This window comes from Lactuca sativa, chromosome 7 (assembly GCF_002870075.4).
Source record: "Lactuca sativa cultivar Salinas chromosome 7, Lsat_Salinas_v11, whole genome shotgun sequence".
Taxonomy (NCBI): domain Eukaryota; kingdom Viridiplantae; phylum Streptophyta; class Magnoliopsida; order Asterales; family Asteraceae; genus Lactuca; species Lactuca sativa.
In genome coordinates, this window is record NC_056629.2 from 26,059,039 (window position 1) to 26,073,590 (window position 14,552).

A 14,552-nucleotide genomic window follows, 5' to 3' on the forward strand; every position below is an offset into this window, starting at 1 on the left:
TTTGATCCTCCATGTTTTAAATGTTTAAAACTTGTCCTCAAGTTTTGAAATTTATGTTTTGTGATTAAATGTTTTAATTTAGACAATTTAAATTTCAAACCCTAGATTTTTAAAAGTTTAAAATACAACCCTATACTAATATAATATTACAAGATTAATATATATATATATATATATATATATATATATATATATATATATATATATATATATATATATGTATAACTAAATGCTAGTCTTACCGTTAGTAGGCCTCATTCACGAAGCCGATCTATAAGGTGGGTATAAGGTTGCGGCCTATAAAATGGCGCTTAATGGGTGTACACTCACACCCACTGCTTGCTTGATCGGTGGAGGGTCATTAGCCGAACGGGTAGGATAGGGCAACCTCATCCTCTCATTAAAAGTATAATATGAAATACAAAGTAACTACACATTTTTTAAAATTTCCCAATCTTAGTTACTTCAGGAAAAGTGAATTGATGCAATCCCATGAAATTACACTTTGCACCCTTGCTAAGAAGTTAGTGGAGCGTGTGTGGTTTACCGGCACACTAATTGGTTCTAAGCAAAGGTGGCAAAGGGTGATTCATTGTTTATCATAGTTTGATGGAGCGTGTGTGGTTTACTGGCACATCGAATTGGTGATCGTTACAATGAAGGCACCATGTGAATTTGCATGGTAATTCACACCCGCTTTGTGATCCTCGGTATCCCAGTCACAAACAAGAGGGACATATCGAGATTTAAACATGCCATTGAATAGTTTCAATGAATCTCATCCGAACCTAGGAATTCTCAATACATTTAGGACTGAAAGTTATGGTGGAGAATTAGTGAATCGTCATTCACTTACCTTCATGTTATTTGCATGTTGGATTACGGCATCCCTTTTCTAATATGCAAATATTGTTGTTGGATCCTAGCCCTAATTTTTCTTATTGGGTGATAATTAGAGATTCATATTCTAATCTATCTTCGTCCTTTCTATTTGTAGATGTCGAATGCAAACAACGTTGCTGCTAGTTCTTTCACATTGATGAGCCTTTGTCAAAAGGTCACCTTCGATGGAACGAACTTTAGCGAATGGATAAGATACATTCGCACCATTGCTCGCTATGAGGATAAGGAGTATGTCCTCGATGAGAAGCTCGAGAAAATCAACCCTGAAATCGCTACTCCGGCTGAAATGACCGCTTTTGAAACTCATGAGCGAGATGCAACGAAGGTACATTGCATCATGATAGCCACTATGAACTCCGAATTCCAAAAATCCTATGAGGACATGTACCCGTACGAGATGCATCAAGACTTATTGGAGAGATACCACCAAAACGCGAGACAAGAGCGTTATGAGATTTTTACTAACATGATTTCCGCTAAGATGGATCATGGAGAGTCTCTTACCGTGCACCTGCAAAAGATGCAAAGGTATGTCGACCGCCTTCGCAAGTTAAATGTTGACTTTGGGGAAGACTTGGCGATCGGCATGGTGCTTCACTCTTTGCCTCCGAGCTATAATCAATTTAGGATGACCTACCACATGAACAAAGAGGAGGTCACCCTTAGCAAACTCCAAGGTCTCTTGAGGGTCGCTGAGAGCAACTTCAAGGACAATTCTGTTGCACCAACTCCCAATCCGCTTGCTGCTCCTGTCTTGGCTATTGGACAAGGAAAGGGAAAGAAGAGGAAGGCTTCGTCTAAGAACTATCGTAAGGTTAAAGCCCGAGATGGTGCCTCTTCTAGTGGGACCAAAGTTGATCCTGCTAAGCCCTGCCCTAACCCAAAGGAGGCAGAGTGCCACCACTGCCACAAGATAGGACATTGGAAGAGAAGTTTCCCAGTGTACCTGCAAGCCATCAAGGAAGGAAAGATCAAGCCATCTTTCGCAGGTATATACACAATTAAATCTAACGATTCTAATGATGCTATTTCTTGGGTTCTTGATACCGGTTGTGGTTACCACATTTGCTCTAATGTGCAGGGACTAAGAAGAAGTAGGGATGTGGAGCAAGGAAGGATCAATCTAATCATGGGGAACAGAAGATCGTCTCCTGTGAACAAGATTGGAGTGTATTCTTTAGTGCTTAGGAATAGTTTATGTTTAGATTTGAACAATTGTGGCTATTCGCCATAAATGGCTAGAAACATCATTTCATTTCATGGTTTGTTTAGACAAGGTTTTAGATTTTCTTTTAATAATGAGAATGGTTCTATTTTAGCTTATCTAAATGGTGTCTTTTATTTTGAAGCTATACCATGTAATGGAATATATGAAACTGTTATGATTGTTGATAACTTAGGAAATGATGTTTTGAACATAGATTCTTCCAATAGTATGGATAGAGCATCCTTGTGGCATTGTCGTCTTGGACATATCAACAAGAAACGTATAGCCCAACTCCAAAAGGATGGAGTGTTGGAGTCATTCGACCTTAGGGAAGATGACACGTGCGAGTCTTGTTTACTTGGAAAGATGACTAAGTCACCCTTCACGAGTACGTGTGAAAGGGGTGAGGGTCTATTGGACCTAATACATACCGATGTATGTGGACCGTTTAGATCAACCATAAAGGATGGGAACCGCTTCTACGTGACTTTTACTGATGACTATAGTAGATATGGGTATATCTATTTAATCAAGCAAAAGTCAGAAACTTTTGAAAAGTTCAAAGAGTTCAAGAATGAAGTGGAGAATCAATTGGGCAGGAAAATCAAGATGCTTCGATCCGATCGAGGAGGAGAGTACCTAAGTCTTGAATTCCACGATTATCTCAAGGAGTGTGGAATAGTTTCACAATTGACGCCTCCTAGGACACCGCAGTTGAATGGTGTGGCAGAAAGGTGTAATCGAACCTTATTGGATATGGTTCGCTCTATGATGAGTTGTGCTTCACTATCAATCTCTTTTTGGGGGTATGCCTTAGAGACTGCCGTCCATATCCTTAACCGAGTCCTTACTAAGAAGGTTGCCAAAACAGCTCACGAGATGTGGACAGGGAAAGCTCCCTCGTTGGCACATATTAAGGTTTGGGGTTGCGAGGCTTTTGTAAGACGAGATACTCACGACAAGCTCGAACCTCGAAGTGAGCGATGTATTTTCATCGGCTACCCGCAGAAATCATTTGGATATCTCTTCTATAGATCGAAGGACAATGTTGTCTTTGTTGCGAGGAGAGGGGTTTTCCGAGAGCGAGAACTCATAAGCCAAGGAGACAATGGGAGGTAAATCGAGCTTGAAGAGATTCAAGAGTCGATAGATGAAGGAACCTCTACCGATGGCATTCATCCCGAGGAGGAAACTCCGGTTGAACCGATTGACAAGTCCTTACCTCTTAGACGTTCCGATAGAGTTAGAGTTCAACCCTAGTTTTATGGTTTTCATATTACTACCGAAGGGGACACATATATTAGTGATGGTACACTGATAAACCTTGATGAACCTAATAGCTATAAGGAAGCCATGGCAGGCCCGGAGTCTGCAAAATGGAAAAGGCAATGGATAGCGAGATCCAATCCATGTATGATAACCAAGTTTGGAATTTGGTTGATTATGTGCCCGGACATAAGACCGTTGGGTGCAAATGGATCTTCAAGAAGAAGACCGACGTGGATGGAAACGTACACACATATAAAGCGCGATTGGTCGCGAAGGGCTTTACTCAAACTCCCGGAGTTGACTATGATGAGACCTTCTCACCAGTTGCAAAGATAAAATCTATTAGAGTGATGCTAGCTATTGCCGCATTTCATGATTATGAGATTTGGCAAATGGATGTCAAGACCGCTTTCCTTAACGGAAAGTTGGCTGAGGATGTTTACATGGCTCAGCTAGAGGGGTTTGTGGATCTGAAGCATCCGAATAGAGTGTGTAAGCTTGAGAAGTCAATTTATGGACTTAAGCAAGCATCTCGCAGATGGAATCTTTGCTTTGATTAGAAAGTCAAAGAGTTTGGATTTGTACGAAGCGAAGATGAATCGTGTGTATATGTCAAGGCCAGTGGGAGTATAGTAAGCTTCCTCGTTCTATATGTCGATGACATATTACTCATAGGAAACGACATCCTGACTCTGTAGGAGGTTAAGTCCTGGCTCGGGAAGTGCTTCGCTATGAAGGACCTCGGAGAGGCTTCTTACATTTTGGGAATAAGGATAGTAAGAGAAAGAAGTAAGAGACTAATAGGACTTAGTCATAACACTTACTTAGAGAAGGTACTAAAACGTTTTAGTATAGAAAACTCGAAGAAGGGAGAATTACCGATACAAAGTAATGCCAAGTTGAGTAAGACTCAAAGTCCGAGTACCGAAGCAGAAATAGCAGAAATGAGCCGAGTACCATACGCTTCCGCAGTTGGCTCAATCATGTACGCTATGACTTGTACTCGCCCTGATGTAGCCTTTGCTTTGAGCATGGTTAGTAGATATCAAGGGAACCCTGGCAGAGCCCATTGGATTGCGGTGAAGAATATCCTTAAGTACATTCGGAGGACGAAGGAATGGTTCTTAGTCCTCGGAGGGATTGATGACTTGAAGGTGCGAGGGTATAGTGACGCCAGCTTTCAGACCGACAGGGACAACTACCGTTCACAGTCGGGCTAGGTCTTTACCCTGAATGGAGGAGCAGTGACATGGAAAAGTTCCAAGCAGGAAACCGTAGCTGATTCAACGTGTGAATCAGAGTACATTGCAGCGAGCGAAGCGTCGAAGGAGGCAATATGGCTGAAGAACTTCATCGGTGATCTTGGAGTCGTACCTGCCATAAAGGAGCCCATGGAGATTTTCTGTGATAATGAGGGAGCGGTTGCCTTGACCAAGGAACCAAGGGATCATGGTAGATCTAGACATATCGATAGAAAATATCACTTTATTAGACATCGTGTAGAAGAAGGACAACTCGTAGTGAAGAGGATATCATCGAAAGATAACCCAGCAGATCCGCTTACGAAGGGACTGAGCAGGGTTAAGCACTTGCAGCATGCTAGGAGTATTGGGCTGAAGGATGATATTAGCATAGATTAGATAGTATTAGAAACGTGTAATAGATAAATGTAATTAACATTTGATGATTAAATAAAGGAGTTTTATTTATAAGTAATGTTACTGTCTTATGTTAATTGTTTAACTATTGTTTCATTTTGCATGTTTTGACTTCCAGAATAATTGAATTTATTAAGAATAATTGAATTATTCAAATTGTCCACAATCGTTCATATGTTGGAAGTAGATATGAATGAAGATTGTCATGAATTGGTGCGTAGATTGTCTAAATGGTATTAGACATTGCAAAAGATTGCTACGACGTTCATGAGTTCTTATGAACTGGTTTTGAGCATTGGAACAAACCCGTGCTTGCTGGAATCACCTTATGGAATATGATATAAAAGGGTGATCGCAAGACGATAATATCATATAGTCTTAAAACCTAGATGTATGGTTTATTATTTGTTAATTGATTGTACATTGATAATGCGAAAACGCATTAGTAACTCGATGTTATAAAACGCATTGTTATGTATAGTTGATTAATGAATAAGTAAATGCATACAAGTCAAAGTTTATCTGTAACTTTTATCCTGAGTAGGTAAAAGCGATATCTCGGCCGCTCGATGATTTGATTTGACTTATGTGTCGGGCCCGGTTAGAACTGAATTGATGTGTTCGATTAAGTTCTATGTCAAATAAATCAGAGATCGAGAAACCTAAATGCTTGACTAATCATTCCATAGAATTGTCAGCATGATATCTAACAGAGGACTGTACGATCCCTTATCTAAAGGACAAGATTGATTAGATCAGAGTTTGACAGCGTCTTTGAGAGCTATGATTGCAAATCGAATTATACTTGTGCATATAGTTACTAGACTTATCCAAGTGGGAGACTGTTGGAATAGTGTCTAAGGCTGAAACTATATTAGGCAAGTATTTGACCCGATTGTGCATGGTCCTTTTGGGTTGCCTTCACCATAGCAAGTTGACGGGATGATTTATTATGAGAAAGTGAATATTATTAATATATTATGAGAATAATATAAGGAATAATAATATTGTTATTTGATTAATATAAGTCATAAATTAATTAGTATTAATTTGGTGACTTAAAGAGATTAATTAAATAAAAGGGTATAAACTGTCAATTGATTGATAGTTACACTTTAGACTGTAAATCCTTAAGGGATAAGGATTGGACGGATTCTAGAGCTTGGGATAGCTCAAAATCGTCCAAGGCTTATCTATGGTAAGGATTTGGATTGCTTTAGGGAAAGGATTATCCAACTAGGGTTTAAGGTGAAACCCTTATGGAGTCTACAAGTATAAATAGACCCCATGGCATAGGGAAATCGACATCTCATCTAGAATAGAGAAACCCTGGCCGATTTCCTCCTCTCCTCTCTCTCAAATCATCTTCATTGCTATTTGGTGTTTGTAAGACATCAGAGGAGTGACAATTGTGACTCTAGAGCTCTAAGACAACAAGATCAAACAAGAGATTCAAAGGTAAACTTCTAGATCTGATTTTATATTGTTCTTATACTTAATTAGTCATTAGAAGTCTTGGATTCAAAAGCATGTTTAATTAGAAAGCCTAGATCCAAGCATTAGGGTTTTGCATGTGCACATAGGAAAGTTCTTATGGTTAAAACCCATCAAATTTTTCCTAGATTTAGATAGTTTTCTCACTATACTATGTATGGCATTAGATGTTCTTGTATGATAGTCTGTTTGTGTGATTGCGATGAGAATGTAGTTAGACTATAAGAATTGCATTTTAGACTCTAGCAATTGTATTTGAGACTGTATTTTGACTATAGCAATCGTATGTAAGATTATGGTTGGACTATAGCAAATATGTATGAGACTATACTTGGACTATAACAATAGTATGTGAGACTATGGTTGGACCATAACAAATGTATATATAAAGGAATGTGTGGTATACTAGGAAACTCACTAAACTTTGTACTTACATTTTATAGTTAAATGTTTTTCAGGTTGTTCTGGTGAGAATGTTAAGGGCATAGTTTGGTTGTATACTTGCATCAATGTTATGATTATGATTGGAGGCTTCGGCCGATTTATGTTATGACTCTATTTTCGAAAAATACGTTTTATGACTTTTGAAACAACCGGATGATATGTTATTTTTCGTGATGATTTTTGGTTATTAAATCTTCTTTTTAAAAAACAGTTGGTTTAAAATTTGGGACATTACACAGTTTAATTTTTAATTCGTGAAAAAATGCACAATAGTCTTAATAAAAGAAATAAGTTGTAACTATAAATACATTATGATCACGGTTATCAAAAAGTAATATTGATACAACTATAAAAACTTCTACCATATAGTCACAGTTTTTACCTATATCAACGGTTTTTCATGGGATATTGTCATCAAAGTGAAACGTCATCATAACTTATCCAAAATGACACAACCAACAATCATGTTTTTAATGAAAACATAATTGTCACGAATTGTCTATGGTCATCGTTTTTTTGCGTGACGAAAGTCGATTTGTGTAATAATGAGTCGATTATTTTTTTTTTAAAAGAAAAGGAAGACTATATTCTTATTCATAGTTTTTTTTTAAAAAAAATCTAAGTCATTGACGTGAGGTTTAAGTTTAGTCGTTGAAGATGGTTTGGTGGTGAGAATGGAGCTCGCGTTTAACATCATTATTCCCAGTATATAATTTAAATGTGGTTTTAATTTGAATATTTACTAAAATTTGAAATTTAAATATTGAAATTAATCGCAAAGTAGCGCGACGTGCTTCTTAAGGGAGCGGCACGCTCAGGGCCATGGGTTGAACGACTTTTTAGGGTTTTAGGGGTATTTAAACACACTTAAGCCTCTATGGTTGGATCAGTTACATCATCCCTACCCCTAGAGCGTGTTTCCAGAAACCTTAGCCCATCTCCTCCCATTTTGAGCTTGATTCCACCTTCAAAGCTTATCTTTCTTTGATTTGTACATGAAGCATGAAGCTTGAAGATCAAGATTTCCTTTAGACATTTGAAGTGAAGATTAAGTGTAGATCCAACAAGTTTGCACCTTTCTTGGACCTTTGGGAGTATTAAGCTCCAAGATTTCCTTCTTATTTTCTAGATCTTGATTATTTTCCCTTTTATACATCTTTGGTCCCATTTTGGTGTTGATCTTGGAGTTAAGATGACTACCTCCTTTTGAACACTAAGGGTTGTAATATGGACCATTTGGACTTGGAAAATTGGTATCTTGAGCATGTACGCTAAGCTGTGCAAGTTGTGTTGACACTTTAGTTCTTTTTTATGTTTAAAATCTAGATCTTGGTTATTATGGCATGTCTTAATTGATAGAGTTAGAAACTTTATCCATTTTGACCTTAGTAGAGTTTAAATCTGGAAGATGGGGTTGTGACTTATTGGATTAAGTAAAAAACCTTTGTAAAGAAGGCTTGACTTATTGGATCAATGGTGTGCTTTTGACCAAAATATTGAACTTTGGATTTTTTTGACTAAGTTTGGCCTTAGGTCAAACATTAGGGTTCTAGGTCATAGGTGAGGTTGACCATTGATTTAATGTCTAGGTGTTATATGACATCGACATGTTAGTATTCGCGTGTGGTGGTGGATTTTAATCTATTTGTGATGTGAGTTTTCTCACTATATTACTTATGTCCTGATTGTTATGATTGGATTGTATCTTTAGTTGTGCTTGACTATCGTTGTATGTTAATATGTTGTAATTGAGTCGTTGATAGCCCAGGGGTCACTGAGGACCCGTACATGCTGTAATTGAGTCAATGATGACTCAAGGTCACTGAGAACCCGAATATACTGTATTTGAGTCATTGAGGACTTGAGGTTGATCCGACTCGTTGTTGTTATATATATGTTTAGTTGTGTTGTGTTGTATATAATATTTTGGGGAATTCATTAAACTTTAGCTTACAGTTGTGTATGCATGTGTGAAAACAATATTGTGGACCCGGCGGTTCAACCGGTTGAACCGGTTGACCCGTGAACCGGTCATCACACCGGGTCAACTAAAAACTCGGGTTTTAAAACATTGGTTCCCGATGGAAATGCCCTTCATGAAAGCCTTCCAAATATTCGTTAATAAAAATTTTGTATAAAAAATAAAGTGTGTATGCATGTGTGAAAACAATATTGTGGACATGGCCTTTCATTAATAATAAATATATCTTTTAATTAAAATAAATAAAGACAAATAAACATATATAATATTAGAGATCCTATTTTCATTAACAATTATATTAACAAAATATTAAAATTTCTAGAGTCGGATTAACTTACCTTTCATATGACATATTGCAATACCAAACATGCATTATCCTAAATAAATAAATAAATAAATAACATTTTTAAATTTGGAATAAAACACAAGTATTACTAATATCGGTGTTACTAAATTAAGTCTCTACAAAATAAAAAATATACATTAGGAAAATGTGTTTTATGACATTCATGTTAAAATTTTGTACCTTGAATTTGCGCAATAATTAACGGGTAGAAAGGTTTCATCTTTTGGCACCAACTCGAACTATGATTAATCAACTCCTTTTAGGTTTTATTATTATTATTATTATTATTATTATTATTATTATTATTATTATTCCATGCAAACATACTTTATGCATGAGGTCAAAGCGACAAACCTTATTAAACAACTCAAACAAACCGTGATTTCGTTATTTACTTCGTTTGGTCATTATTTTTCTCCGCAATACACCATTAAACTCATGATTTACCTTTTAATTACATTATTGTTTTTTTTTGAACGGCAAGCTGGCATTAAAACACAAAATAAACTAGCCAGGGGCTAGGAGGTACAAAACAAGAAAAAAACATTCTAAATAAAAGAAACAAACAAAGCTAACAAAAGAGCAGCCAAGTTATAGCCTACAGTAACATTCTAAAATCGGATCACAACTCCATTCACTCCATCTTAGCACCTACCCTTTTCTATTTCTTGCATTGATCCAAAGAAGCGATAACAATTGTACCTCATAAACCAGCGCCATGTGTGATTTTGGATTTTGGTTTGAAGAATGGGCTATAGAGTTCCTGTATCTCCAAATCACCCAAAGAAAAACCAACATTATACCCTCATGGATATTTGCCAGCATATGGTGACCCTCGAGCCTTGCTTTACATTCTAACAAATCGCGTAACGAGTTTAGAGGATAGTCCAACAGCCCCCACCATGTACATACTTGTTTCCATACTTCATTTGATATTGGGCAATCCACGAACACGTGTTCCACTGTTTCTGGAGCTCCATTGCAAATTATGCACAAGTTTGATGAACTAATACCAAATTTAAATAGGTTGGCCATGGATGGAAGTTTACCGTGACAGATTCGCCAAGCAAGAATATTCAATTTTCCTAGTATTAGAGAGTTCCAAGACCAACTACTCTCGCTTAGAGGAAGGATTACAATGTCAATATGATTCCTGAGTAATGAAACTGAATATGCCCCAGAAGCCTCAAGAGACCAAACCCATTTGATTGGACCATTGGTATTGGTTGACAACTTAAAATGTTCTATAAAAGACACTTTTTCCTTTGCTAACAATTTAGGGATATTAGCAATTGTTCCCCAACATCCATTCCTTCTCTTTGCTATCGAGGGTCTATCAAATCCGCCAGTAGAGCCATAAATTGCTTTTATCACCTCATCCCATGTGCTATCAGGATAGTTTTTGAATCTCCACCACCATTTGCCTAATAAAGCTATATTTTGTGCCTTTAGAGAGCCTATTCCCATCCCACCTCTTTCTTTGGCTGCAAGAACCTTTTCCCAAGCAATCCATGACATCTTTCTTGATTCCAAATCACCCCCCAAAAGAACCGCATTCTAATCTTTTCAAGGGTTTTTATAACCTTGACGGGAGCTTTATATAGTGAGAAATAAAAGGAACTCAGGCTGCTCAATACTGCTTTGCATAGCATTAAACGCCCCCCGAACAACAAAGTAGATGCCTTCCATTTTGATAATCTTGTTTGGAATTTTTCTATGATAGGATTCCAGTGTACTGCTCTTGCCATAGAAGCCCCAACTGACAATCCTAGATATATGAACGGTAGGGAACCGATCGAGCAATTGAGGTTCCGTGCCACCAACTCCAGTTCGCAATTTTGGGCACCAAATCTGAAGAGTTTACTCTTAGACATATTCACCTTGAGGCCCGATGATAGTTCAAAACATCTTAGAATTCTAATCAGATTCTTCGCATTTTCAAATGACCACGATCCCATGAGAATGGTATCATCAGCATACTGGAGATGTGAAATGGTCGGACCTTGCTGAGGAAGCTGGATACCTTCAAAAATTCCTTGTTCTTTTGCCATCTCCATAACAATATGTAATCCTTCAGCAGCTATGATATATAGGAATGGAGATAGCGGGTCACCTTGTCTGATCCCACGCTCCATTCCAAATTCAGACGTCGCAGCCCCATTGATGAGAATAGATACCCTTGTTGACGATAGGCACCCATGGATCCATGCCCTCCATTTAGCCCCGAAATCCATCTGCTGTAAGATTGAGTCTAGATATTCCCAGCTTAAACTGTCAAATGCCTTCTCAAAGTCGACTTTAAAAACAAAAGCTTTCTTCTTACTTTTCCTCAACCACGCTATCACTTCATTTAATATCAAAGGGCCATCAAGAATAAAAGGCTTTTTGATAAAAGTTGTTTGTACATGACTAACAACCAGATGCACCACCTTCTTTAACCTTTCAGCCAACACCTTGGAGATTGTTTTGTATAAGCAGCCGATTAAACTAATAGGGAGAAAATCACTTATAGTAATTGGGTCTTGTATCTTGGGGACAAGTGAGATAAAAGATGAATTGCATCCTTTCTCAATACATCCGGTAGCTTCAAAATGCTTTAAAGCAAAATAGAAATCGCTTCCAATCGTATCCCAGTGCCTCTTTAACATTGCAAAAGAGAATCCATCTGGACCAGGTGCCCGATCCGAACCACAAGACCATATAGCCGACTTGATCTCTTCTAAAGTGAATGGTTCCTCCAGAAGTATAGCCGTGCTAGGAAGTAATTTCCTGAATTTAGGGCTATTAAACTTAGGTCTTGATCGAATTGGCTCACTGAATCTTTCAGAGAAATGCTTGACCGCCACTTGTTTAATTTGATCAGGATCACTAATCCAAAACCCATTATCTTTTAGACCATTTATCCTCTGTGATCTTTGGTGTATATTGATCAGCCCATGAGAAAATTTGTTGTTCTCGTCTCCTTCTAGTGCCCACCTTGTTCTTGATTTTTGTTTTAAATCCTCAATGTGTCTTGCTTCAAATTCCATAATTTTTAGATATGCATCCTGGCGGCACTTTATTAACTCATCATTTACATTACCCTCCTCCGCCTGTAAATCAATGGAGTTTATTTTGTTGGTGAGCTCCTCAATTTCTTTTCTATTTTTCTCTATGAGTACTTTCCTCCATTTTTTAATGTGTTCCTTCAAGTTTTTTAGTTTTCCAGCGACAAGAGAAAGTGGAGATAACTGTAAACAGCTTCCTGATTTTTCACGAATGGACCATCCAACCTTAAGTACCTCTTCAAAACCAGGCTCTTTCAGCCATGAGTTAAAGAACCTGAAAGGATGCGGTCCAAAATCTACTTCATTTGAAGATAGAACGATAGCACAATGATCTGAATGAATTCAAGGCAATGTGGTAACATTCAGGTGTGGCCATGTATTAGTAACATTTTTGGAAACCAAAAATCTGTCTAACTTGCTATGTTTATCGCCCTTTGAACTCATATACGTGAAACGACGACCGCCCATCTTAATTTCCAATAGGCCAGCAGAATATATGAATTTATTGAAGAAATATGCTCCATTGGGGCAAAATATTGACCCAAGCCTCTCCTCAGGAAAACGGACTGCATTAAAGTTGCCAAACACAAACCACATACATTGAGGATCAGATGTAATAAGATCATGAAGTCTATTCCATAGGATCTTCTTTTCATTAGGCTCCTGTGAGGCATAAATATTAATAAAACTACATTTCTTCTTTAACTTTAACCACAACCCCTTAATAGCAAGGAAACCAGCACCTTTTATAGCATCTGCAGCTCTAAATAAAGTGGGGTCCCAAAGAGAAGCAATTCCTCCTGACAATCCCACTGGGTCAACTACTTCACATTGGAAATTAGATGATCCCCAAATTTGTTTATCTAGACACCCTTTAACTTCCATTGATTTCGTTTCTTGTAGCCCTACAAAGAAGGAATGGTTTTTTTTGTCTAGAATCTTTTAGCCAACCCCTTTTTACTTCACACCCGATTCCACGTATGTTGTTTAGAAGATATTCATTGATCCACAATTGTTACTCCACGTGCATTGATCATTTTCGTAAGTTTCTCAGCACTATTTCTAACCTGGAAACCCAGTTTTTCCCCCACCTCAATTGTCTTGACTATCTCCAAGGTAGTGGAGTTCGAATCCCCTAATTGAGTTTGAGCTTGCCTCACCTCGTTTTCACCATCCTCACAGGGGTTAGAAAAAGAGTTCTGTGAAGAAGGAGAAAGGGGAGGATTTTTTCTCTGGGCGGCTAAGAGCGATCTAGAGTCATCGCCAGAAATTTTAGACTGGAGGGGTGAAGTAGATCGGGAAGGAACATGATTAAGATCCAGCGATTTTGTGGGTCTGGATCAAGAAATCTGTTTTATTGATGAGTTTCTAGCCCAACAACTATTTTGGCCCAAAGGTGAAGAAGTCCCTGGATACATACTCCCTAGGAATAACGGCTTTGTCGCTTCATGTTCTCTCGAACGGTCATCAACATTGAGAATGTGTGCCACTTTGTCAGGAGCAGTGAATGAATTACTAACGTGGGTCTCTTCGTCTTCTCGACAATTTTTCAGATCATGTCTCCGGTCGGTACTCACCGGAGATGTTACCGGCGTAGCTTCATCATCATCCGATTGCATTGCACTTTCACCATTACTACTTATATTATCGCATGAATCAGCTTCGTTCCACCATGTCGTATTAGGGTAATAGTCGTTTGCTGCTAGGACAGGGCTAAGTTTAAGTGATTCAAACAAATCCTCCATGATATTGATCACGAATGGCCTACCATCCACCATTATTGTAATTGCAGTATTGATGAGGCCAGGATGAGATGTGATTATTCCAACCCTCTCAAAAGCAAGATTAGGAGAATTAGTGATGCATTCTTCTAGAATAACTACCTTTCCCCAAGTGCTAGCGATGATACTAAAAGCTTCTTCACACCAAGCATGTTGAGGAACCCCCTGTATAATTAGTGATGCAATTCGATCATTGAAATTGCATCCTATTGACCAAGGATCTAATTTTTTGAACCATGGCTTCCAGATCTCTTCTCCGTTAATAAGGAAATCCTCTTTCTCTTTTACATCGGTAAATTCAAGTAACATTTTTAATCCCCCAAGGTATCGCATGAAGATCTTTGGGCAGAAAAATCCCTAATGGATGTGATTAATTTGAATTAAATAGCTCTTCCACGCAAGAGAATCCATGTCACAATAAA

At 38.0% G+C, this 14,552-nt stretch overlaps 1 protein-coding gene across 1 annotated transcript; it reads right to left on the minus strand.

Annotated features, from left to right (window-relative positions):
- Positions 1 to 9,953: 9,953 nt before the first annotated feature.
- On the minus strand, positions 9,954 to 13,234 carry LOC122195161 (uncharacterized). Its single transcript, XM_042896715.1, has 3 exons — positions 12,765 to 13,234; positions 11,183 to 12,623; positions 9,954 to 10,859 (listed from the first exon to the last, which is right to left on the minus strand). Exons 1-3 carry the CDS (start codon positions 13,232 to 13,234, stop codon positions 9,954 to 9,956), a joined length of 2,817 nt encoding a protein of 938 aa, XP_042752649.1.
- Positions 13,235 to 14,552: the final 1,318 nt, after the last annotated feature.

What these genes read in the sequence shown, in the direction of transcription:
- LOC122195161 (XM_042896715.1), bottom strand. Translation starts at nt 13,234, where the DNA reads ATGGAAGTTAAAGGGTGTCTAGATAAACAAATTTGGGGATCATCTAAT. An exon ending in AAGGGCGATAAACATAGCAA is followed by an intron (nt 12,624 to 12,764) that starts GTTAGACAGATT and finishes GCATCCTTTCAG; the next exon opens with GTTCTTTAACTCATGGCTGA. An exon ending in AACTATCATCGGGCCTCAAG is followed by an intron (nt 10,860 to 11,182) that starts GTGAATATGTCT and finishes TGAAAAGATTAG; the next exon opens with AATGCGGTTCTTTTGGGGGG.